The sequence below is a fragment of the Chanodichthys erythropterus genome, chromosome 21, assembly GCF_024489055.1.
Source record: "Chanodichthys erythropterus isolate Z2021 chromosome 21, ASM2448905v1, whole genome shotgun sequence".
Lineage (NCBI taxonomy): Eukaryota > Metazoa > Chordata > Actinopteri > Cypriniformes > Xenocyprididae > Chanodichthys > Chanodichthys erythropterus.
In genome coordinates, this window is record NC_090241.1 from 6,409,169 (window position 1) to 6,436,903 (window position 27,735).

Here is a 27,735-nt window from a genome sequence, read left to right on the forward strand (position 1 = left end):
TTATTGGAGTAACAAGGAAGTTTTCATTTATGAAACTTTCAGGATATTCTTATAGTACGATTACCTCTTATATATCAAAGGCTCAAGGAAAAGTTGATTTCTCAATTCATGACCCATTTAAGGCTAATTTCTTATGTGTGTTCTTTTAATTTACTTTTGTATTATTATTTGTACTGTATTTCATTGCGACACTGATAGATAGAGGACAGCTTTGGTTTCAGTATAGCGACTTCTTACACTAAGATATGTGTTCTAAGATTGGCTCAAAATATCAAATATGTTTTTATATCCTCCAGCTGGATGGAATTATAGTCTGAAGATAAATAATCAGAGTCTGTGCTCTTCATATACTGGACAATTCCGACTGCCCAAAATCTGCAGACTTTCGGCAACTTTTGTGGACTCTTCTAGACTGCAAATCAGTTCAAAATCTGAGCAAAAGTCATGTAGTGAATTCCAGCCTTTAGTTGCAAAAAAATGTCTAATTTCACACTCCCACAACTTAGTTTTTTCATTTCTGGTACTGGAGAGCCACTTTCCCAGCAGAGTTTAGTTCCAGCTCTAATTACTGCCGAACGCACTTCAATAAACTAATTAAGGTCTTTGAGTTTGCATAAAAAATGCAGCCAGGTGTGTTGGAGCAGGATTAGTACTAAATAGATAAGGGTACTCCAAACTTAGCACTCATTTGAAATTACTGTGCTGTATTTCATTTTATTAACCTATTTCTATTATTTGTGAATTTTTTTATTTTTTTTTTGGTTAGTGCTGTCTGAATGGAGGAGTTTGAGAGAATTGGGGAGTGATATTTTGGATGCGCACTCGTACGTGAGTGTAAAACACCAGGTCCGATGACTCAGGCTGGTGTAATCGTACACCTTTATGACTACAGGTGGGTTTGGATGCTTCACTCCAAAACGAGGTTCTCTGACTCTTCCATTCAGATAGGGGTACCCTGAACTTAATCATATTTCTATGTTTATGTATGTTTTTTTCTGTGTATTTCTCTTCTGTTCTGGCCTGTACAATTTCTCTTCTGGCCTGTCCAATTATGGAGATGTCTACAGGATAAAGGCTATTATTTTTAAAGGTGCCATCGAATGTTTTTTACAAGATGTAATATAAGTCTAAGGTGTCCCCTGAATTTGTCTGTGAAGTTTCAGCACAAAATACCCCATAGATTTGTTTTATTTAATTTTTTTAACTGCCTATTTTGGGGCATAATTAGAAATGCGCCGATTCAGGTTCCCTTTAAATCGCGCACTCTCCGCCCCCCGGAGCTCGCGCTTGTCTTAAACAGTGCATAAACAAAGTTTACACAGCTAATATGTGACCAGTCACGGAAAGTAGGGACACAAGTCGGGGGCATTTTGAGTTATTCACAGATTCTGAAAGTGTAGTCTCCAAGCTTTCCAACGATGTGTGACACATAGAAATCTGATAATGTTTGGAGAAGTTGTGGCCATTTGAAGGTAGGCATTCAAGAAAGCTCTATAGGGAGAAAAACGCCTCTAAAGTTGCAGTTCTCACCTGTTCTCACCTGCTGGGAGAGACAATAGGGCTCATTTACATCTCATTTAGATAAACCATACCCCCTGTAAAGCTGCATGGACCGCATACTATTAATAATAAAGGTTAATGTGCATTATAAATGTCAGTAATTTATCTTTTTTGACTTTTATAAAAATGATTTAGAGGCTGAAATATGTGACTTTTTTTTGTCAAAACTCTATTTGAACTTGTGCATTGTAGATTGTTGTAAGACACTCCTTTAAAATCTGCCCATCATTTTTAATGTTATTATTTTAATGTTTATGTAAAGAAAAAGTACATATTGATGCTAATTTTATTTGTTATTTGCTGGTTTTCCACATGAAACTTGGTGAATTTACTTTTTGAACAGGATTCTGTGATAACCGTGATCATTTTGGTCACTATAATCATGAAATGAAATTTTCTCACCTGACAAGCCTGTTAAAGAAGAATAGGCAATCCAGGAACTAACTGGACTAACAGAGGCCAGAGATCGCTAACTATGGCTATTCAAAACACTTTTCAAGACAATAAATACACGATTGAGACGATAAATGCATGTATTGACTGAATTTGCCTCTGAATAGCGCTGGCTCCGTGGGTGTGGCCGCATTAGCGGATAATGAGCTGAATCACGATCACGCATCATGTTAGTTTTCTTTATTTTACAAAAAGCACAACATTTTGTTTTTACTCTGAGTGTACACAAATAAAAGAAGACATTCTATAGTTTCAATTGATATATTACTTATGTCTCTATGACAAAAAATGACGGAGTATTTTAAGTCTGTTTTGCTGCAATGTGAAAAAAATCCTGCAAAATGCGCCGGCGTGTTACCCGACTCCAGAGAGGTAATGTCTTATTATGCCGCTTTCATCGTCGCTCAGATCGTCTTCAGAATCAGTGAGCGCTTGTTCATAAGCATCCGGCTTGTCGAAGAAGTACTTCAAAACATTTTCGGTGTAACGGCCACGGTTCTTCATTGAATTTTGATATCAGCTAGAGCCGGCCAGAGCGCTGCATAATAAGTAGCCACGCTTCCCAGTATGGAAATACACACAGACATGACACGCCCCTACTGCGTGCTAGAATCTCTGAAAAACAAGCCGATTTCAACCTCAAAATGTACGCTTTTAAATATACCAATACTGCTATCTCAAACACGGAAAGGCTTCTTCATGATCTCAACTAACAGATTCTGCAAAAAAACGAAAATCACCAATTTTGAAAAAAAATGCTTCTTTCTCATTTTGCTCGAAAGTTGTGCTGCCGACTTGTGTCCCTGGTTTCCGTGACGGGTCACATATAACCCTCAAAATAGATCTTTACAAAGTGTTCGTCATGCATACTGTATGCATGCGTTGGATTATGTGAGTATTGTATACTGTTATATTGTTTACATTTGATTCCGAATGAATTTGAGGCTGTGCTCTGTGGCTAACGGCTAATGCTACACTGTTGGAGAGATTTATAAAGAATGAAGTTGTGTTTATGAATTATACAGACTGCAAGTGTTTAAAAATGAAAATAGCGACGGCTCTTGTCTCCGTGAATACAGTAAGAAACGATGGTAACTTTAACCACATTTAACAGTACATTAGCAACATGCTAACGAAACATTTAGAAAGACAATTTACGAATATCACTAAAAATATAATGTAATCATGGATCATGTCAGTTATTATTGCTCCATCTGCAATATTATAACCAAGGAGGCTATGGAAGGATGGGGCAAATTTGGATTTATTATAATATTCAGCAAAGTACTGTTACTCATTTCACATGCAAAAAGTTTTTTACATTGAAGTATTAAAAAGCAATAAATAAATAAAATTAAAATATATATATAAAATAAATCAGCACTTTCAAGGGTCATAGAGAATGTGAAAATTGGTCATGAAAAATTAAAAATAAAATGATAAAGAATGTATTAAATTAATATGGGAAAGAACAAAGGCTGTTGAAGGATGGGGCACATTTGGATTTATTATAATATTCAGCAAAGCACTGTTAGTCATTCCACATGAAAAAAGGGCATTTATATTGAAGTCTTAAAAGCAAAAAATAAAATAAATTCAACAATTTCAAGGGTCAGAGAGAATGTGGAAAATTGTCCTGAAAAGTGGAAATAAAATGATATAGAATTTATTAAATGAATATGGGAAAGCATAAAATAAAAAATAAAATAATGATAATAATAATAATTATCATCATAAAAATGATTTCAAGGGTCAGAGAAAATTAGGAAAAAGGTTTAAGAATAATAAAGAATGTATTAAATGAGCATTTTACAAAAGTTATTAACAGAATTATTTTTAGATCAGAGAAAGAAAAGGAGTATTTACTGTTGTGTGTGTGTGTGTGTGTGTGTGTGTGTGTGTGTGTGTGTGTGTGTGTGTGTGTGTGTGTGTGTGTGTCCGTTTTTGTGACACATCAGGACACAAATTTGTATGATGACATGGGTATGACATAGGTATTACAAGGAGAGGGTGACTTACATTACCCCATGTCCCCATTTTTCAGAAATCTTATATCATACAGTTTTTGTGAGAAAGTAAAAATGTGCACAGTTTCCTGTGATGGGTAGGTTTAGGGGTAGGGGTAGTGTAGGGGGATAGAAAATATGGTTTGTACAGTATAAAAACCATTACGCCTGGGGAATGTCCCCACAATTCAGAAAAACAAACGTGTGTGTGTTAATGTATACCCTGCGTCCCCACAATAATGGCAGTATCCGAAATCCTTGTCCTTGTGGGGAAATTTTTTTGTCCCCATGAGGAAAACAGATTATAAAAAATGACACTAAATTATGTTTTTTGAAAATGTAAAAAAGCAGAAATGAGAAGGTTTAGGGGTAGGGGCTAAAAAATGTAATTAGCTAAGTATAAAAACCGTAATGTCCTCATAATGACAGGAATACCAGTTTGTGTGTGTGTCTGTGTTAGTGTACGTCTGAGGTTGAGTGAAGAGAACACAAGGATAAGTGATCTACTTCTCAAAAATCCCAGCCATCATGTGTGAATATGTGTGTTTGTGCTGTTTGTCCTGTGGCTGCCAGGCCCCAAGTGGTCATATAGACAAGCAGGTAATGGAAGGGTCAGTGTGTCACACTGCCACACACACACAGGTTTGTTTTGCTATCTTAGTAAAGGACATTCCATAGGCGTAATGGTTTTTACACTGTACAAACTGTACATTCTATCCCCCTACACTACCCCTACCCCTAAACCTACCCATCACAGAAAACATTCTGCATTTTTACGTTTTTAATGAAACATTGTTTAGTATATTTTTCAAGCTATTTTAATATGAGGACTCATGAAATGTCCTCATATTTCATGTTTACGTCGTAATACCAGTGTAATACCCATGTCATTATACAAATTTGTGTCCTCATAAAACACAAAAACGTGTGCGCGCATACACACACACACACACACACACACACACACACATACATGCATTCACAGACGAGACCATCACCTTGGAAGCGATATGAAGAACTGAGTGCTTTAGCTCAATAATGCTAGCGATAGCTTCCATTAGGAGCCACTATCACAGTAACACAACCTCTGCACACACAGCAACATGCTAACTGACTTTTGCCTAGCTCCTTTCCTTCCTCTCTCTTTCTTCTCTTTTCCACCTACCAATTCATTACTATATTTAAGAGCTCTGATTAATTTAAACGTTTTTTCAACACATCTCAGTCTACAGTCAGATGATGTGTGTAATTTGGCAGGTGTATGTGAGTCATGTGGAGTCATCTCTAATGTATTAGAGACTTGGTATGAAAGAGACTCGGTTTTCATACAGCATTGTTTTAATAGTACAGGACATTTCTTACTCTTTTAATTAGGGGATACAGTGACCCCTTTAGGTAATGAAGAGAATATCACTTTATTTAAAGTTCCCTAACAAATGCTTTAACAATGAAACAAATGAAAGGTGTTCCTGTATGATAATTATGTTTAGACCCTTTTTTGACAAATCACTGTGCTATTCTAAAATGTGTTAATGTATCTTACAAATGGAGCTTTCTTTAAAGGAATAGTTCACCAAAAAATGAAAGTCCTGTAATCATTTATACCCTCATAACATTCTGAACCTGAACATTGTAAAAAATTATACGATCTATAAGTATGTTTTTTTTAACAGCAATTTAACCAGCTGCAACTTGATTTTTTTAAGCTATACAAGATTCAGCTGGATTTTTAAAGTCAGTTTAATGTAATTTAAATTAACTGAAAAAATGAGATGAAATGAGAGCCTTTTTGATTATACTTAAAAACTTAAGTTCAGTTGCTGCCCTAAATTTCTTTGTTGCATTAAGTGAGTTTAGATTTTAGTGTATGACTTTCTTCTGTGGAACACAAAAGGAAACATTTAGGTGAAGATCTGAGCTGCTCAGTGGATGGAGACCAGAGGCAGCAAAGAAAAAAACATAAAATCATCATATTCCGACCGGTTGTGATACTGCAATATATCAACTATTAAAGGGGGAAAAACAGAGAAAACTGTAATGCCTGTAAAACACCATGTAACTTGGCACATTAGTCTACAATTGATGTGCAGGTGTGCAAATGTGAATATACTGTACATCTGTTTAATGTTGCTCATCTAGTTATATTTAAAATGTATTACTCTTGAGTATTGTTTTTAAGTGTTACATAATGTGAAGCTGTTCCGGCACTGCCAAGCTTATCAGTACTTTGTTATTAATAATCCTATCTTCTGATTTGCATCCATAAAAATGAATCTAATGAGTTGAATCTAATTAAGTAAAAAAATATAATGAAATGAAGTCATTTTTAAAGTAAAAAAGTACATTATTGAACAGGCATTACTAAATTATATTTAGTAACTTATTTTAAGCTATAAAACTATATTGTAATATAAACCATTACCACTTTTTATCTCATCATAAACACACACACACACACACACACACACACACACACACACACAGAGAAAGATTCTGTTCGATATGTTTTATATTCAAATAAACATGTTTTAGATCAAATTACTCTCAAAAACACAATTTTTAATATTTCATATTTATAAAAAATATAAGCTAAATTATTAGTAGCATAACTAGCTACTTTTATTTAGCTTAGCTAATTAATATTTGTCAACCTTAGTTAATGGATTAGCTAACATGACCTAGCAATAAGCAAATTAAAGGTGCCCTAGAATTAAAAATTGAATTTATCTTGGCATAGTTAAATAACAAGTGTTCAGTACATGGAAAAGACATACAGTGAGTCTCAAACTCCATTGTTTCCTCCTTCTTATATAAATCTAATTTGTTTAAAAGACCTCCGAAGAACAGGCGAATCTCAACATAACACCGACTGTTACATAACAGTAGGGATCATTAATATGTACGCTCCCAATATTTGCATATACCAGCTCATGTTCAAGGCATTACACAAGGGCAGCGTATTAACGTCTGGATCTGTGCACAGCTGAATCAACAGACTAGGTAAGCAAGCAAGAACAATAGCGAAAAATGGCAAATGGAGCAATAATAACTGACATGATCCATGATAACATGATATTTTTAGTGATATTTGTAAATTGTCTTTCTAAATGTTTCGTTAGCATGTTGCTAATGTTAAATGTGGTTAACCATCGTTTCTCTGTATTCACGGAGACAAGAGCCGTAGTTATTTTCATTATTAAACACTTGCAGTCTGTATAATTCAAAACTTCATTCTTTATAAATCTCTCCAACAGTGTAGCATTAGCCGTTAGCCACGGAGCACAGCCTAAAACTCATTCAGAATCAAATGTGAACATCCAAATGAATATAATACTCACATAATCTGATGTATGCATGCATGCTGCATGACAAACACTTTGTAAAGATCCATTTTGAGGGTTATATTAGCTGTGTGAACTTTGTTTATGCAATGATAGAGTCGAGAGCTCGGGAGGGGGCGGAGAGCACGAGCAATTAAAGGTGCTGCAGCCTGAATCGGCGCATTTTTAATTATGCCCCAAAATAAAATAAAAATAATAAAAAAAAACATCTATGGGGTATTTTGAACTGAAACTTCACAGACACATTCAGGGGACATCTTAGGCTTATATTACATCTTGTAAAAAAAAAACGTTCGATGGCACCTTTTAAAGGCACAATATCTAAGATTTTTTTATTAAAATATCCAAAAACCACAAGAACAGTGTTATATATTTTGACTTGTGTACTTATATTATCCCAAATGTTTCTAAGAATGTTTAAATCCAGAGAAATAAGCAATTTTAACCAGGACACGGACCATGACGGTGCGTCGCCTATCAATGACATCATAACCGCATTACACTCCATTTCTGGTTTTATTTTGTAGAAACCATGGAAACACCAAAGACGTGTTAATATATTATGTGTTTTATATGAAAGGTGAGCAACTGTTTGGATGGATACATAAGTCTTAAGGTGATGATACACAGGGCAACTTTTTGAGCAATGTTGCTGGGCAATGTTGCCGTCAACGGGCAACCTGATGAGACACAGGGCAACTAATTAGGGCAACAGACAGTTGGCAGCAACTAATCAGAGAGGAGCAAATCTATTGCCAACTCAATAAATACTTTATTATAAACACTTGTTAGGCACTTTATTTTAACTTTTCAAATATTTTCTTCATTTTTATTAAAAATAAATGCCTTTCCGATCTGATTTGTGACGGGAAAAGGGAGAAGAGCGAGTTCGGCAAAAGGCGGATTCAAACCCGCGTCGATCACATCAAAAGCTATTCTAATGTCAAACGCCCTACAGCCTACGCTACAACAGACGTTGAAAAATCCTGTCTTTTTAGTATTTAACTGAAATCATTCGATAGCTTTATTACAGCATACACACACATTACTTTCGGACAGTTGTTGGTATTTTAAGCAATATATGAGGTAAATTCCGTTTTGGGTTGACGCATGACAACTTACTAGCGTAAAAAGATAAAAGTTCACACTCCTTTTCTCCGCTCCACTGCCGCTGAGAGGCCGCCATCTTGTTTGAATTTTTTCTGAAATCTCCGAACCGGCCATGTGATCGGCTGCTAACATTCTGATTGGAGGATCTCAAAAAATTGCCCACGACCGATCTAACGTATCCAGATATATATTTGTTGCTCATTCTCAGTGGGAAAGTGCCCAAGCAACGTTGCTCAGCAACATTGCCTGGCAACATTGCTCAAAAAGTTGCCCCGTGTATCATCACCTTTACAATAAGTAAGTAAGTAAATCTCTTTTTCTTGATTTACAGCGAGTACCATGTTTTACCATGCCTAATATCAATCTTACTGCATTGTGCATTAAGTGTCTCATAGTAGCCGCCAAGCAAACGCAGAATAGCACAATAACAACTTTCAACACAGAAATTTCTCTAATATGATAAAACATTGCTGCTTTACCCCACATACGCTTGACCAGAAGTAGCGGAAGCAGCGTCTGTGGCATAATAAATGTTCCTCTGCTCTCGAGCCGTGTTTCGCGCTCGTCTCTCATTAGCAATCGCTCCAGCGGCCTCTTTCAGCTCCTACAGCGCTCTGACCTGCTCTGCTTCATACTACAGTAACGTTAATAATCACATCCATGAACATGATTTCTGTCCCATGTCCCTTCCCGATTCTTTTCTACCGGCTGTAGACGTGAAGACATTTCCCATAATTCCGCGAAATCAAGGCGTCATTAAGCTACGCCTTTGTTTTGAATAAGCGACCTCTAGCAGTGAAAATGTACATAGTGTACCTTTAATAAAAATGCTGTACATTTTTTGTTCATGATAGTTCAGGGTGCATAAAATAATGTTAACAGATACAATTTTTGATTAAAAAATGTATTAGTAAATGTTAGCATTAGCTAAGATTAATAAATACTATAAAATATTGTGCATTGTTTATCACATTAACTTATTTGAATACAAAGTTCTGGCATGAAACTCTAGATGGCGCTGGTTGATAGGTCCTTAACTCATTTGGTAGTGATCACATCATTATCTACATAGCGCAGCTGATTGGTTGCTGTGGTATCAGCATACTTTCAGAAACCCTCCACCTTCCCCAGCTCCACCTGTATAGATCTGCTATGGGGTTTATTTCATGTATGTTATATGTGCAGCAGCAGCATGTCTTACTTGTTCACAGCAATGTCTGTGAATGTATCGGCGGTAGCAAGTCCTGCAGCAGCGTATAGCAGATCCACCAATTTCAAAGTACATTAAATTATCATATCCATTACTATGCCAATCTCTCCGAGAGTTGTCATGACAGAACTAATTTAAAAAAATGAAACCTTACTGTAAAGTGTTACTCCAACTGTTACTTTTTGGGATATCTTGCCCATCACTTTAGTTCCTGTGGTAATTATTACAGCAGCAGTTTTTTGGATCTTCTGTTAATATATGATATGTATAACATTGAGACCAGGCTGGTAAGAGTGCTAGGACACAGTTCTACAGAGCATGAAAAACGATATGAGAGATAGATGAGAGCAGTTACAGTAAATGGAAGAACAGGAAGAAAGAATTTCTCTTAATGACATGTTTTAATATCCTCGTCAAAAAGCGGCTGCTGGTTTAAGATGTATGAGGAAACAGCCGTTATATCATATTTCCTTCCTCTCTATTCATCCTTCACCTGCTATTTATCCATTTTCTTATTTCAGCCTTTCAATTGTGTATATCTTTCTACTCAGTCTTTCATTCATCTCTCCCTTCTGTCAATCGCTCATGCTCTTTTTCTGTTAATATAAATAGTAAAGGTTTGAGCATCAGCCTGAAATCAATGCCTTGAAAATCCATATTTTTTGCCTGATTGATTTATCTGTTTGTAAAGGAACTGAGTTGATTTGTGTAAAGTCAATATGAATGGGCACACACCTATTTAAATCTTGTTCTTGAAGTATCTGTCTCCAACTACAGATTCTTCGTCTTTTCTCTTTCTAATTAATTTTGTTGATTTGTACTCTTTTTTGTTGATTTGTACTCCTTTGCCTAACAAATTTGTATCAAATTACATGACTGAGATTTAGATAAATGGATCTTTCTATGAGAAGCACTGCAAAGCATGTAATTCCGACAGCAATCAATCCAGCAATTTCAGGAAAACAAAAATAAAATATATATTATGGGGTCCAAAAGTAAGAGTAAAAATCAAGATGCAAACTGACCAGAATGTGTTAGACTGGTTTTACTAGATTTACTCATTACAGTAAATAAAATAAATTAATAAATCAGCCACTCTGAATTAATCACTACTTTTGGTCAGGGCTGAATCCAAATGAACTTGAAATGGTCTTTGTTGAGCCGTTTTTATTAAGCCCTTCATTTGGATTTGACTAGAAAAAGGAAGTTCCCAAAAGAAAATTAATATTATTCATAACTGCCCAACTGCAGTTAGTAATTATAAATAAAATTTACACAAAATAAGCTTTTTATTGCATAGTAGTTGCTTATTATTGTACTGTATTATTGAAGCAACAAACATTTTAACCTGATCTTGTAAGAAAACTATTTTTTGAGGTGGTGATGAAGCTCCAACCCTTAAATCTAAGAAGATTGTAAGAAAACGTATGAATAAGGTTGTAAAAATTTATACGAATTAGCCACCAATTTGCCAAAATGTAAAATATATATTCCATAAGAATGTGTCGGAAATTTATTAAAACTTAATGAACTTTGTTGAGACTTTTTTTTTTAAATATAGTATGTTATAGGGATAGTCCATGCAAAAATGAAAATTCCCTCTTATTTTGATATTTTGAAGAGTGTTGACATCCAAACAACATTGACCATTGACTTCCATTGTATGGGGAAAAAAACACTGGGACATTTCTCTAAATATCTTCTTTTATGCTCCACAGAAGAAAGAAACTCATACAGGTTTGGAAAGACATGAGGATGAGTAAATGATGGCAGAATTTTCATTTTTGGTTAAAAGTAAAAAAAATACAATAGTATTAGTTGTGTGTTGATAGTTTAAGGTAAATGCTGTTCCATATACATTTAACTGGTATAAACATGAATTTGAAACATGCCTCTTTATTTCAGAAGTGCACCCAACATCACTGCAGTGTATATCAGTGGACATTTCAGACAGATTCAGTGCGATCTGATTCATTAAATCACCTTCTCCACCAGTTTTTATGGCTGGCCTCCTGTGATTTATAAATCACACTAGAGATTTCAAACTTTGAAAGAGTCACCCTCCCTCTTGTGTCTCTGTTTTGTCCTTCTCACTTGTGCTCTCTTTTCCCCTCAAGCTATTAGTCAGCAGTTCTGTGTTTGGTGTGCGTGTGTGTTTCCAGTGATTTTACAGTGTGTTTGCTGTGTGTCAGTTGTGTGTGCTTGTGTGTATTCAGATAGATGGATGACCTCTTGTTTTATGGCTGATGTAAATAACCTCTATTTGCTTCTATGGGGTTGAAATACGAGTGAAACCGCTTCACCTTCTGTGTTCTTGCCTCTGGGTGACCTGCTTCCTCCAGGCGCCACACCACAGCTGGCCACAACGACACCAGCGGTCTTGTGTTCCTCCCCCTGTGTGTGTCTGTGCTGTAGGGTCACGGTCAGCTGTAATACCAGCCATTATTTCACTCTTCGCTATCTGCATGCAGGTACACCCGAACAGGTGTCTTGTGTTTCAGAGTGCCGATGTAATTAAAGTTTGTCCTCGTCTGATTTCGACCATTAAACATTAACAACAGAAACATGCATCTGTGACACCTGTGCCTCTTTCTCTCTTTACAGTGCAGCAGTGACTATGCTCCAGTGTGCGGATCTAATGGGGAGAGCTATGAGAACCACTGTCTCCTGCGCAAAGATGCCTGCAAATTGCAGACAGAGGTGCTGCTGGTGTCAGATGGCGCCTGTCCTGTCGGTACGTTCCTGTGTTGTAGAGGTGACTGTGTGTGTGTGTGTGTGTGTCGATGAAAGTCTCCACTCAGCAATCATTAAAGGGTTAGTTCACCCAAAAATGAAAATTATCCCATAATTTACTATATGACTTTCTTCTTTCAGTCAAACACAATCTGAGCTATATTAAAAAATTGTCTGGCTCTTCCAAGCTTTATAATGGGAGTGAATAGTAACCGATATTTTGAAGCCAAAAAAAGCAAAGCGATGCATTTTTGTAAGACTTTATAAACTAGAATAGAACAAAATTCTAGTTTAGAACAAAAAGCTGTCACTTCTCTTCAGAAGACATTTATTAACCCCTCTAGAGCCGTATGGAATACTTTTATGATTGATGGATGTGCTTTTTTGGGCTTCAAAATATTGTTTTTTTTAAGTAATCGTTTTTTTTTTGGGGGGGTGAACTATCCCTTTAACACTTTTTACAATAAGGTTCTATTTGTTAATGCATTAGGTTTCAGGAACTAACAATGAACAATACTACATTTCTAAATACTCTCATACTAATATATTTTTAACATTTAAAGTTGTATAAATTTACATTTGCTAATGTATTATGAAAAAAAAAAAAAAACAGTATTTTATGAATTAACTTTAATCTAGATTAATAAATGCTGTTCAGATATTCTTTAATTTTACCAATGTTTAATAAATTGTAGTATTGTAGACCTTATTGTAGTGTTACCAAATCTTTGGAAATAAAATATTTTTTATTAATTTATTAATTCTTAATCATTTTTTATTTTTTTTTGTATTGTTGTCCTGTGAAACTAATCTAAAAATCTTTAAAACAAGATACATTTATTTGAGGAGCAAACCAGCCATAAATACATTTTCAGAGAATATCTTAAATTGAGTTTAATTTTCTTACAATCTATTTTGTATTTTTTTTCTTGGCTCAAAATGTACCCAAAACATAAGCAGAAGCAAGATTTATGCTTTTAAACATGAAAACAACAGCAACTTGTTAAGACTAAATACATTTTTAAGGATGTATAAATATTTGATAGACTGGAATACAAGACAAAAATTTCTGTTTGGGTTCAATATTTCAATATTGGCCCAGTTTTAAACAGAGATTTGACAATAATTAAATTCAATTCCACATCATAAAAATGAATGATTGTGGCCAGATTCTTTAGGAAAGTGAATTTAGAATGCAACTTACCAACCAACCAACAAATTAATAAATAAATAAATACATGCACACAATACATACATAAATCAATGTATGTATGTTTATCTTTGATAATACAGTTGCACAAGGGAATTGAACCTCGGTCGTTTTGCACATTTAAAGAACCAGTGTTCCTTCAAAAAAAAAAAAGGTTAGGTTCAGAATTGCTCTATTTTCACGCATAGGCATTAGAGCTTTGCCAATAAGTGCAACAAATTCAAAGATAAATTTAACTGCAAACTCCCATTAGCAGGGAGCAGTGATATGACCACGTGCCCTCAATGCTCAGAGGCGTAACATTCCACAGTGAAACATCCAGCTGGGTTCAATCTGAGTTCTGACTTGTGGCAGTACTCGGGTTCCTTAGAGCCACACCATGGAGGAAATAACAGCGATTATAAGCTAAAGTAATGATCATTCACTGATGGCTAATGACTAGTGAGAGTGACGAATGCACCTGGTGTCGAGTGAAATACAGACACAGTTGGTTCTGAATGTTAATGCTGATAATGACACTTGTAAAACTGGGATATACACTCACCGGCCACTTTATTGGGTACACCTGTTCAACTGCTCATTAACATATCTAATCAGCCAATGACATGGCAGCAACTCATGAGATGATCTGCTGAAGTTCAAACTGAGCATCAGAATGGTGAAGAAAGCTGATTTAAGTGAGTTTGAACATAGCATGGTTGTTGGTGCCAGATGGGCTGGTCTGAGTATTTCAAAAACTGCTGATCTACTGGGATTTTCACACACAATCATCTCTAGGGTTTACAGAGAATGGTCCGAAATAGAGAAAATATCCAGTGAGTGGCAGTTCTGTGTAAAAATGCCTTGTTGATGCCAGAGGTCAGAGGAGAATGGCCAGACTCGTTCCAGCTGATAGAAAGCCAACAGTAGCTGGGTTTACATCCAAATGTGAAGCGACTCTTTCAAAGTTCACAAAAAAAAAAAAAAAATCAAATGTGAATTAGGTGCGTTTCCATCAAGTTGTTTGAGCATATGACAGTGGTACTGGTAACCTATAACCAACAGTAAATAAAACACCATCAGTGGAAACGGCTAATTGGTCACATGGGTTTAATGTTCGCTACGTCAGAATTTATTTAGCAAATGCATTTCCATCTTTTTTCCCTTTATTCGCATCAACTTTTTCACGTAAGTCAAAAACCACCTCAAGCAAGTGGAACCAAGTGGGAAAAAAAAAAAAAAAAAAACATTTTTGCGAATTAAAGTTTTTCAAAATTTAGTGTTTCCATCACTCGTTTCTGATGTGATACTTCAAAATACGCATGAAAATGTGGTGGAAAATTAGCTAATAACTCAAATAACCACTCATTGCAACTGAGGTCTGCAGAAGAGCATCTCTGAACGCACAACGCTTTGAACCTTGAAGCAGAAGAGCTACAGCAGCAGAAGACACACCGGGTGACACTCTTGTGAGCTGAGAACAGCAAACTAAGACTATAATTCACACCGGCTCACCAAAATTGGACAACAGATGATTGGAAAAACATTGCCTGGTCTGATGAGTCTCAATTTCTGCTGCGACATTCAGATGGTAGAGTCACAATTTGGCGTAAACAACATGAAAGCATGAATCCATCCTGCCTTGTATCAACAGTTCAGGCGTGCTGAGGTGTAATGGTGTAGGAGATATATTCTTGGCACACTTTGGGCCCCTTAGTACCAATTGAGCATCGTTTAAACACCACAGCCTACCTGAGAATTGTTGCTGACCATGTCCATCCATTTATGATCATCTTCTGATGGATACTTCCAGCAGGATAACACCTTTTTAGTCACAAAGCTCAAATCATCTCAAACAGGTTTCTTGAGTTCACTATACTCAAATAGCCTCCACAGTCACCAAATCTCAATCCAATAGAGCATGTTTGGAATGTGGTGGAATGAGAGATTCGCATCATGGATGTGGAGCTGACAAATCTGCAGCAACTGTGTGATTCTATCATGTCAATATGGACCAAAGCTCATCACACACCTGCTGTTGCAGCTCCCCTTACACGCTGCTAATGTGTGTGGTGTGAAACAGACCATAAGGATTTAAATAAAAGCTCAAATTATTACTGAAAAACATGAAAAATGTACATTTCAAAAATGTTTTACTTTTGCAAAGACATTTTTGTGCAGGATACAGATTGTTTTTCTCAGGGAGACAGTTGAGAAGCTGGTTTGACTGACATTCTGACAGTGTGACACTTCAGGTGATCTTGTGATGGCAGCCAATTCCAACCCATCTCAACTGGTACAATATTACAGTGGAAGGGAGAAAGAGAAACAGAGCACAGTGCTGAGAGCAGTCAATGCTGAAGATCTGATACTCTAATGTTCACTGAAATTGAATCTTTAAATAACATTTTATACCAGAAACGATTCTTGTTTGTTTTCACTCCTTCGCCCATTGTTTTTCTCTCTCATTTTAGTCTCTTTCTTTCGCCTTTTCTTCATTATCTGATCAATTATCTGATGTGTAGAGACACAGCTTTAGGAAGCCTATTCAGAAAAGCTCCAGGGAATCACAACCAGGCTTGTGTAATGCTATAATGGCAAATGAGTTTGTTCCACCTCTTTACATTTTTCTCACACAGATACACACTTCTTCTCATTAGAGGTGACTTCCTTTGAACACACACACACACACAAAGTATTTTGGTCCTTGCTACTATTGTCCTCTTTTTGTCCTCTGTCTCTAAGATTAGCCATATTTTATGAAATGAGGAAGGTGGCTAATTCAATCAAATCAAATATCTATGTACAAATCTGATTCCCAAAAAGTTGGGACACTGTACAAATTGTGAATAAAAAAGGAATGCAGTAATGTACAAATCTCATAAACTTATATTTTATTCACAATAGAATATAGATACCATATCAAATGTTGAAAGTGAGACATTTTGAAATGTCATGCCAAATATTGGATTTCATGAGAGCTACACATTCCAAAAAAGTTGGGACAGGTTAATTGTACATATAAGGAACAGCTGGAGGACCAATTTGAAACTTATTAGGTCGATTGGCGACATGATTGGGTATAAAAAGAGCCTCTCAGAGTGGCAGTGTCTCTCAGAAGTCAAGATGGGCAGAGGATCACCAATTTCCCCCAATGCTGCGGTGAAAAATAGTGGAGCAATATCAGAAAGGAGTTTCTCAGAGAAAAATTGCAAAGAGTTTGAAGTTATCATCATCTACAGTGCATAATATCATCCAAAGATTCAGAGAATCTGGAACAATCTCTGTGCGTAAGGGTCAAGGCCGGAAAACCATACTGGATGCCCGTGATCTTCGGGCCCTTAGACGGCACTGCATCACATACAGGAATGCTACTGTAATGGAAATCACAACATGGGCTCAGGAATACTTCCAGAAAACATTGTCGGTGAACACAATCCACCGTGCCATTCGCCATTGCCGGCTAAAACTCTATAGGTCAAAAAAGAAGCCATATCTAAACATGATCCAGAAGTGCAGGCGTTTTCTCTGGGCCAAGGCTCATTTAAAATGGACTGTGGCAAAGTGGAAAACTGTTCTGTGGTCAGACGAATCAAAATTTGAAGTTCTTTTTGGAAAAGTGGGACGCCATGTCATCCGGACTAAAGAGGACAAGGACAACACAAGTTGTTATCAGCGCTCAGTTCAGAAGCCTGCATCTCTGATGGTATGGGGTTGCATGAGTGCGTGTGGCATGGGCAGCTTACACATCTGGAAAGGCACCATCAATGCTGAAAGGTATATCCCAAGTTCTAGAACAACATATGCTCCCATCCAGATGTCGTCTCTTTCAGGGAAGACCTTGCATTTTCCAACATGACAATGCCAGACCACATACTGCATCAATTACAACATCATGGCTGCGTAGAAGAAGGATCCGGGTACTGAAATGACCAGCCTGCAGTCCAGATCTTTAACCCATAGAAAACATTTGCCGCATCATAAAGAGGAAGATGCGACAAAGAAGACCTAAGACAGTTGAGCAACTAGAAGCCTGTATTAAACAAGAATGGAACAACATTCCTATTCCTTAACTTGAGCAACTTGTCTCCTCAGTCCCCAGACATTTGCAGACTGTTATAAAAAGAAGAGGGGATGCCACACAGCGGTAAATATGGCCTTGTCCCAACTTTTTTGAGATGTGTTGATGCCATGAAATTTAAAATCAACTTATTTTCCCCTTAAAATTATAAATTTTCTCAGTTTAAACATTTGATATGTCATCTATGTTGTATTCTGAATAAAATATTGAAATTTGAAACTTCCACATCATTGCATTCTGTTTTTATTCACAATTTGTACAGTGTCCCAACTTTTTTGGAATCGGGTTTGTATAAAGAGGCTTAAATTCAGGAGTAGGTGTACGCTATATAAAATATTTTTAGTTATTGATAAGCTTACACTACTCTACTCTTCTTAAGTCAGTAAGAATGTTTCAAATTCATACTTTTATTCAGCAAGAATGCATTGAAGTGATAGTAAAGGCATTTATAATGTTACAAAAAGATTTCTATTTCAAATAAATACTGTTCTTTTGAACTTTCTATTTATTGGCGAATACTAAAAACAAATCATGGTTTCCACAAAAAAAAGCGGCACAACTGTTTTCAACATTGATAATAATAGGAAATGTTTCTTGAGCAACAAATCAACATAACATATACACCCAGGATGGCTTGAGAGTCATTTTCATTTTAAAGTGAACTTATCCTTTAAGTAGAGAATACAGACAGTAGGCCTGGTTACACAGACAAGGCTTAAACCTAGTCCTAGACTAAAATGCATCTTTTGAGCTGTTTTAACTGAAAGCTACTTGCACTGGCATATCTTAATATATGTCAGTGCCATTGTTTTGTGTCAAGATGCACACCAGTAATGTTTTTTCCTAAAGCACGTTTATGAAAACTAATTAAATATCCTAATTAAACTATAAGGCCATGGCTTAATCTAAGCCCTGTCTGTGAAACCAGGCCTAGATGTGTTTAAAACAACCTTCATATCAGGCTAGTCAATTTTATGTTTGATACAACATATATAACAAAAAAACAGTGGAATGTGGAATGCAGAGTCCCAGCCATGGAAGAAAAACATCCATCTGTGTGTGTCTGTGTGTGATGCTGAGATGTGGGGTTGTTCAGAGGCAAAGGCAGTAATCAGTGTCAAGTAAAGTGGGCTACATTTCCTCACAGACCACAAATCATTGTGTGTGCTATATGGGTGTACACAAATCTGTGTGTGTTTGGAGACAGAATAAACACAGGTCACACTGTTCTCAAATTGATCACCCATTACTTGTAAAGAAGAGAAAGATAGCGGGAGGTAGTTATAAATCAGACCCAGTGTGTGTGTGTGTGTGTGTGTGTGTGCGTGTGTTTGTGTGTGTGCTGAGAAAAGGGGCAAAGCTAGAGGAAGATGGAATCGGAAAAGTCATCATTAGTATAATTCATCAGAACATCTAGACGCTCCCCACAGAGTAGTTTGAGAGAGAGAGAGAGAGAGACAGTCTGATGTAATACCAAAAGGACAGACCCAGACAAATAATTTGGCTAATTATGGAAGATCATGAGTGCACCGGGGATTGGTCTGATCAGCAAAGGGAACGAGGAATGATCTGGAAAATGAAAACGCAGATTGAAAATAAAGAAATGAGATGCTGAATACAAAGCCTCTGTCTCTCTCTCTTTCTATTTCAGACAGCTGAAGTGTCACAGGTTCAGTGTAATGTGGTCCTGTAATTGAGTCCCTCATTAAAACCGCAGCCTCATGAATATGAACGAGCTCAGCCTTATTTGCATACCTCCGACTATTTGTGTTACCTGTGACCCAGCAGGGGACACAGAAGTTTGGGAAAGAGAAAGAGAGAGAGTCAGTGAGAAACTGAAAGGGTGAGGAAGAGGACATTGCAAAATATTGTTTTCTTAATCTGTTCTTTTATTTTGCCTTTCTTTTTAGATAAATGTGTTTTGAATTTACATGATTTAATAATTTATATTGGTTCCACATGATCTGATTAATTTACACAAAAATAATTTGTTCAAGTAACTTTAATATTATGAAATGTTCTTTTTTTAAAAGGTTATTTTTAAGTGACCCGATTAGACTCAAAGTTGTTTTTTTTTTTAAGCTTCCCTGACAGGATTCATTTATTCAGATTCATGTATTTTTCTTAACTGCGCTCTCCACAATGTTAACCCAGTGTAATTGAAAGATTTCGCAACATATCTGAACTTTAAACACTATCAAGTTTTTTTCTCAGCCTGCTCAAAAAAACATAAAATAGTAGTTAATTTCAACATTTTTACTCTCCCCATTAAGTTCCATGCAAAACTACAGTTTCAGTAATGTCATAATTGAACAGAATTGATTGGTTCACATTTGCCCTACATAATTTATTCTGCTAGACAGAGAACTGCATTAATATTAATTGAAAGGAAAGAAATAATGAAGATATTTTTGAGAAGCAAATTTATATAATACATGTTTTCTGAGATGATATCCTAAATTAAGTTTTTTTTTTTTCCACTATTGGCAAATAATTTTTCTTGTTTTAATCATAAACCACAAAGTTTTTTATGCTTTGTGTTTTCCAAATCAATATAATTCTTCTTATTACTTTCTATTTACATTCCATTTTTTTGCATAGTCACAGTATGCTTTTTTTTTTTTTTTTTTTTGGTGTGTGTGTTCCCCACCATCTAAACATTAAAAAAGAAAAAGAAAAAATATATGTACAGTACAGTTCAAAAGTTTGGTGTCGGTAGGATTTTTTAAAAAATGTTTTTAAAAGAAGTCTCTTATGCTCACCAAGGCTGCATTTGTCATGATTGAACTAAAATTGCTTATTTTGCAATAATGACCAGCTGGCTGTACATTATCCCCTTACTTAGAAGGGTTAAGATACTTTTACTGAAAAACAAGAGAAAAATACTGATTAAGAAAAGTATTTTTGCAGTGGAGCAAGAGAGGCACAGTTTGGAATTAAAGGAATAACACATTAAGGCCTCGCCTTCCTGTGGCCATCTCAAACGAAGATTTATATTTGTTCTGGGCGGGGAATAATTGGTGGGGAGATTGATGGGAGGGCACAGAGCTATAAGCTGCTCCTCTCCATCATAACAAATTGATGAATGTCAGATTTTCCCAAAGCTGCCGTCAAGCCCAGGGGCGGATGGCGAGAAAGACTGAGAGCGAGAGAGTATAGCACAGTCTAGTCATAGCGGTTGTGTCCTTGAACTTGAGAGAGAGAAAGTGGGGTTATCTGGGGCTACTTTTTGTTTTCACCTCAAATGAAAGCACACAAACTCCATTATTTATATTTTGAGAGGTACAGATGCAGCCGGAGGACAGATTTATAAGTATTAAAAATTGGAAATGAGGTGACAGCCAGTCTCCATCCCTGCCTCCCCTTACTCTCTAATGTATACATTTCCCTCTATAGTTCTTATTCTTTCACTCTCTAGTTCTCAGTTCTACAAATCAAATACATTGGGCTCATAAAAGCTCAGTTTAAGTCCTGGGAATGTTCTAGAATTAGAAGCCTCTGGTGTATGTTAGTGTTCTATAAATGCCTCTTTTAAGTAGGGCTAAGAGAGAAGTGCACTGTGCCACATTGACTTTTGTTCCACATGATGTCTGTGATATTGCTTCCATTGTTCTCCTCTGCTCTGTCTGTGCACTCAGATAAAGCTATAAAGATTCATAACAGATAATGTGGTTATTGGGAAATTGGCACAACAGGTGAATTTGTATTTGTAATGCACTAAACAGAATGATACAGACCACATGGGAGGCAAAATTCTGAAGATTTTTTCTGCCCAAGAACTGGCCAGTTATAGGAAGAGACCATCTAACCTACAAAGTGACAGCTTTATGTGACTTTTACAGGGGCAGGTAAATTGACCGAATTTATGCTTCTCATAATCTAAAATACATTGATCTATAGTGCAAATCCACAGGCGATGGGGAGGGATGGGTGGATATTTATATAATATATATTTAGCTATATAAAATGGGTAAATATAAATAAGATACAATGAATATGTCACATTTAGTTTAGTTTTGTTCATGGACCTTCAGTTTGCTTTTCATTTGTCTCATTATCTTCAACTGCCCTCATCCATCAGTGCAGCAAACACTCATGTGGCAGAATAATCGTAATTAAATTAAATAATTACAATGATTATTAAATTATTGTCAATAATGAATAAAAACAAAACTGTGACATTCATTTTAATTGCACCAATGGGATGCTCCACCCAAAGATCATTTACTCACCCTCATGCTAGATGTCCCGGATGTAATATCTTATGAAGCAAAACGATGCTAATACTAATACTTATAGTATTTTAAAAATCTTTAATCTTTTTTAACTATAAACTGTAATATGCCAACAATCATACACAGGTTCCTGAGAGTGTTGTGAAGTGCTACGTCTGCATTTTGAAGCTCACGCAAGAAGTGATGTGGAAGAACAGAGGATCATCACCTCTCTTGCAAGCTTCACAATGCGCTTACATCACACTTCACAAAATCCTGATGTTTACTTCGAGTATGAACTCATGAACGCTCGTATGACAGTTGGCCTGAAACAATGTTTTTTAGGTCGAAATGTTTAAAGTATTAGAAAAAAAAGTAAATAAAATATTCTTGTTCGCGTTGAGATCTGCTTGATTACAAACATTCTTCCAAACATCTTCCTTTGTGTACAGCAGAACACAGAAATTCATACAGATTTGGAGTAACTTGAGGGTGAATAAATTGACAGAATTTTCATTTTTGGGTGAATTATCCCTATTTGACATTATGCCTCTTTTTTCATTATTAATTAAACAGCATTACAGCATTTTCCTTTTTTAAAACTACAGAGAGGGTTCAAATCCCGAATTACAACTGAACTTGACAGCCAGTAATCAATAAGCACTTTGTGTTCAACAAGGAAAAAATAACATACAAGTTAGACTCAACGTGTACGGCTGGGTAGATGATGACAGAATTTTCAGTTTAATGCAAATGATTTGCAAAAGGATCGACTCGATTAGACAGATGGATTTTAGATGTGTGAATGGATGATTATTGCCACGTTTTGTATCTATAAGTGTGCATGAATATAAGTAATGTAATTACCAAATATATTATCATTTTGTGTGTAAGATGCATTCAGAATTGGTTCAAAAACACAACTAAATCTGTTTGAATGGACATTACACTTCTGTTCCTGACCATTTGTTTTTCTGCTTTGTAGATGCTGGCTCTGGATCAGGGGATGATGGTGAGTATTTTCAACTCGTCTCTAATTAATACGGAGCGTTACTATAATGATCTCGCTTTGTCTGTTCACATCCGCACACACATAGATGCTCATACTGAGTTTGGATGACAGCAGCTTCTGTCCGCCTCTCTTGATAGATGTGAATATGCCAGCGGTACTTATGAAGCGAATCCAGGATGAAGAATTTCACTCTAGAGCATGGCTAATTAAAAAGAGATACAGGATGGGGTGATGGGAAGATCTAGAAAGAGAGAAACAGAAGAAAGAGAGAGGGAGGGAAGGGAGGGAGGGATGCTCTGAAGTGAGGGAAGATACATCTAAAAATGTCTTCACTTTTGATAAAATGATGAGACACAAAAAAATCATCTGAACATTTTGTCCTGGTATTACTTTAGGTACATTCATCAAGATCAAGTCAAGCACATTATATTCTGGGATAAAGCATTTAATGCAGTAAACTCTATGTTTGGAATAGCATACTAACATACTGCTCTTTCTATTTCAGCAGTATATAGTATGTTTGTGCACAGTTATTGTATGCAGGGAATACACACTCTCAGAAAAAAAGGTACAAAATCTAAAATCAAAAGGAACTAATATGGACCATTTAGTTACTAATATGTACTATTAAGGTACTAATATGCACCCCGCTGCTGCATAAAGGGATAGTTCACCATAAAATGAAAGTTAAGTCATTTACTCACCCTGGTGTTGTTCTAATGCAGTATGCTGTTCTTGACTTTTTGGACCACAAAAGGAGAAATTAAAAAAAAAAAAAATCTCCCACTCGTGCTCGTCCATATAATGGCAGTGAATAGCAACCAGCAACAAGCTTTATGTAAAAGTATGTAAAAGTATCACAGAATGATCCCATGCAACACGTGTTCTGGGGGTATATCAGGGTTTGGTAAAAAACAAACTGAAATTTAATGTATTATTTAACAAAAATCCTGACCTTGGCCATTGGTCTTCTGTTCATGGCTGCGCGACGTGCGCATTCGTGATCACGATAACTTCTTGTTGCGACAAATATAACATATAAGAAAGTACAATTCATGTCGTGTTTTTCTTAGTCTTGACCTTGTGTGTTTTTTCTGAGTCAGAGTGAATTGTGGCTCTAATAGAGTCTCACGAACATGCACATTGCATGCCGTGCACAGAAGACCAACAGCCAAGCCAGGTCCGGATTTTTGTTAAATCATACATTCAATTTCGGTTTGTTTTTTACCGAACACTGTGAACTTAAGGGATTAGTTCACATTAGAATTAAAATTTCCCGATAATTTACTCACTCCCATGTCTTCCAAGATGTTCATATCTTTCTTTCTTCAGTTCTTTCTTCAACATTCCAGGATTATTCTCCATATAGAGGACTTCAAATGTTACCAACAGGTTAAAGGTCCAAAACAGTTTCGGTGCAGCTTCAAAGCTACACGATCCCAGCCAAGGAATAAGGGTCTTATCTAGCGAAAAAATCTGTAATTTTCTTAAAAAAAAAAAAAATTGTATACTTTTTAACCACAAATGCTCATCTTGCACTAGCTCTGCAATCATCATGTTGGAAAGGTCATGCGTGATGTAGGCGGAAGTACCGAGCAAGTGTGTACAAAGCCAACATGCAAAGACCAAGTCAAACACCCTATACAAAAAAAGGTAAAACAATGATGTCGGACGATTTTGAAGTTGGAGGAGAAAATGAGATGTTGTGACCTTTCCAACTTGATTATGTAATGCGTGGCGCATCGCAGAGCAATGCAATGCACAACATTACCTGGGACAAAATCCTGGAATGTTTTCTTCGAAAACCTTAATTTTTTTTTTCGACTGAAGAAAGACATAAACATCTTGACACGAAATGGGGGCGAGTAAATTATCAAGAAATTTTAATTCTGAAGTGAACTAATCCTTTAACTTTTGAAAGAGTACTGCTCCCAGTGACAGCTTTTGTACCTTTTTTTTGTTTGTTTTTTTGATAGTGCACATGACCTACTACATTTGCCCAAATGTCCACTGACTGTATCGTATCCTGCTTGACTTTCCATTTCCAAAATGAACCATAAGTAATTACAGCCATGATTTTTTCGCTCCTTATTTAATTGGACTGCAAAAAAGTCATAACATTCTTAGACAAAATTAAAGCAATTTTGTCCATGTTTGAGGAAAACTGGCTACTGATTCAGTTACTATTTTAAAACAAATGTGGGCACTGTACATTGTATACTGTGCAGTATTTAGAAAGTAGTAAGGTATCCATTTGGAACATCAGCCGTTCATATGACTCACATTAAGTCTTCAATGCAAGCATCATGTGCCCTTTTGCAACTACATGGAAGGCAATGCAGATAGAGTTACGGAAAGCCAGTTTTACAAGGTCACTACTGTGAATTTTTTAGTAATCACCGGCTGTGCCTCAAAAGGTCATGGCAAACGAGGTCAAATTTAAAATTGTTTAAACTTTGAGCGACACATTACAATGCTTGACTGGCATTCTGCCACTGGAGGTTATAGCTGATGTTTCTCTCTTAAGAGTTCTATTTATTGGGCAGTGCTGATGTAAGTCATGTGAAAGTGCCTTCCTTTGCTGTGAGACATACAGCTGAGTTTACTTTGAAGTACAACTCTCTAACTGATTTTGCATTTTGTAATTCACTTTCTATTACACTAAGATTTTTTTTGTGCCCCTATTATGCTATTTTAAAGTTTCCTAATTTTGTTTTGGAGGTCTTCTACAATAAATTTACATGCATCAGAGGTCAAAAACATTTACATTTTCTCATAATCACCACGGTTCATTCGAAGATTCAGTCTCTCTAAACTCCTCCTTACAGCCTGTCGGAAACACCCATTACCATATCTGAATTTCAGCTCCGGAGGTGTCCACAGCACTTGTATACACAGTGATACGAACATTAACAATGGCGTAATTGTTTTTGTATCAATTCCAGCATGAGTCTTCATTCTTTGCCAGTGCGTGCAAAGTGGATTCTCAGTACAGAAAACAGTGTTTTCTCGACATGTCGACAATGCAATCCAAACTTTTCTATGTCTCAGATACAACTACAGTGTTGGAGGGCTTATTTGTAATATGCTGATTTGATAGGGTTGCCAACTTCTGGAAAGGAAAATAAGGGACAATCGTGGTTCTTTACAGGAAAATAAGAGACAGAATAAGGGACACTCAAAATATTTCTACTGTACCACAAAGTGTATGTCATTTCAGTATCTGCAGTTAAGTATGTGTATAAAAGATGTATAAAAGGTTCTCAGATATAAACACATTTGGGTAATTTCGTGTCAAAATCAGTATATTTACCGAGTAATCCAATATTTGTAGAAGGGGATCAGATTTGGAGTCAGATTACAGGCGGAGTAAAACGATTTCAATACAACATCATTATTTTATTTTTTCACAGAGATTGCTAGGCTTGCTTAGTTAAATCTGTTGACGTTAGCAATCTTTGTTGCACTGTTTGAACTGTATGCAACAGTTCAAAAATGGCAAAAAGTACTTCTTGCCCAAAAGTTTGCATTTCTGTAACTCATATTACAGATATCTTAATATCCTTTTAGATTCTAATTCTTAACAAACTTATCTTTTCTTAATTTTTAAGACCCAATATGGTTAATTTCAAGGGATCTCAATGTGCCTCCATGAGTAAATTGGTACACATTTTCACTGGTCGCACATTTTTCTGAAGAACAAATAATGTTGAAACTAGAAATGTTTCTTGTTTTTTTCTATCAACACAATTGAACATTCTTGTCTGAGTGCCATAAATAGTATTTTTCCAAAGTTTGTTTGCCTGTAATTCTAAAAGTATTAAAGATATCTCAATATCTGTCTATATTCTCATTCTTAATAAACTTTTCTTCATTTTAAAGGCCCTATAATATGGTTCAATCCCATAGATATAATGCGGCTCCATGTTCAAATTGTTGAATTTTACCCATTTTTTATAGTTACGTCAACAAATATTAAACATTAACCACTATTCATAAACCATAAACTTAAAATAAAATAAAAATAGTCAGGAAGATAGGCCTACATAGATGGCATAAAATTTGAAATCATAATAACTGTACATCTTAGAAATTTCAGCCATTTTCTTAAACAATGGCACTTAAAGGGTTAGTTCACCCAAAAATGAAAATGCTGTCATTTATTACTTACCCTCATGCCGTTCCACACCTGTATAAGACCTTCGTTAATCTTCAGAACACAAGTTAAGATATTTTAGTTGAAATCCGATAGCTCCGTGAGGCCTCCATAGGGAGCAATGAACACTTTCTCTCTCAAGATCCATAAAGGTACTAAAAACATATTTAAATCAGTTCATGTGAGTACAGTGGTTCAATATTAATATTATAAAGTGATGAGAATATTTTTGGAGCGCCAAAAAAAAACAAAATAACGACTTATTTAGTGATGGCTGATTTCAAAACACTGCTTCATGAAGCATCAGAGCATAAATGAATCAGCGCATCGAATCATGATTCAGATCGCGTGTCAAATCGCCAAACTGCTGAAATCACGGGACTTTGGCGCTCCGAACAGCAGATTTGATACACTGATTCATTTGTGCTCTGAATCTTCTTGAAGCAGTGTGTTGAAATTGGCCATCACTAAATAAGTCGTTTTTTAGTTTTTTTTTGGCGCTCCAAAATTCTTGTCGCTTTATAATATTAATATTGAACCACTGTACTCACATGAACCGATTTAAATATGTTTTTAGTACCTTTATGGATCTTAAGAGAGGAAGTGTCCATTGCTCCCTATGGAGGCCTCACTGAGCCATCGGATTTCAACTAAAATATCTAAATTTGTG

General features: G+C 36.0%; 1 protein-coding gene across 1 annotated transcript in view; it reads left to right on the forward strand.

Moving 5' to 3' along the window:
- The window catches only part of tmeff2b (transmembrane protein with EGF-like and two follistatin-like domains 2b), an 81,530-nt gene that overhangs the window by 17,750 nt on the left and 36,045 nt on the right, over positions 1-27,735 (forward strand). Inside the window, exons 3-4 of the mRNA XM_067373926.1 lie at positions 12,285-12,435; positions 22,883-22,909. Of these exons, the coding sequence (XP_067230027.1) occupies positions 12,285-12,435; positions 22,883-22,909 (178 nt within the window). The remainder of the gene's footprint in view (positions 1-12,284; positions 12,436-22,882; positions 22,910-27,735) is intronic.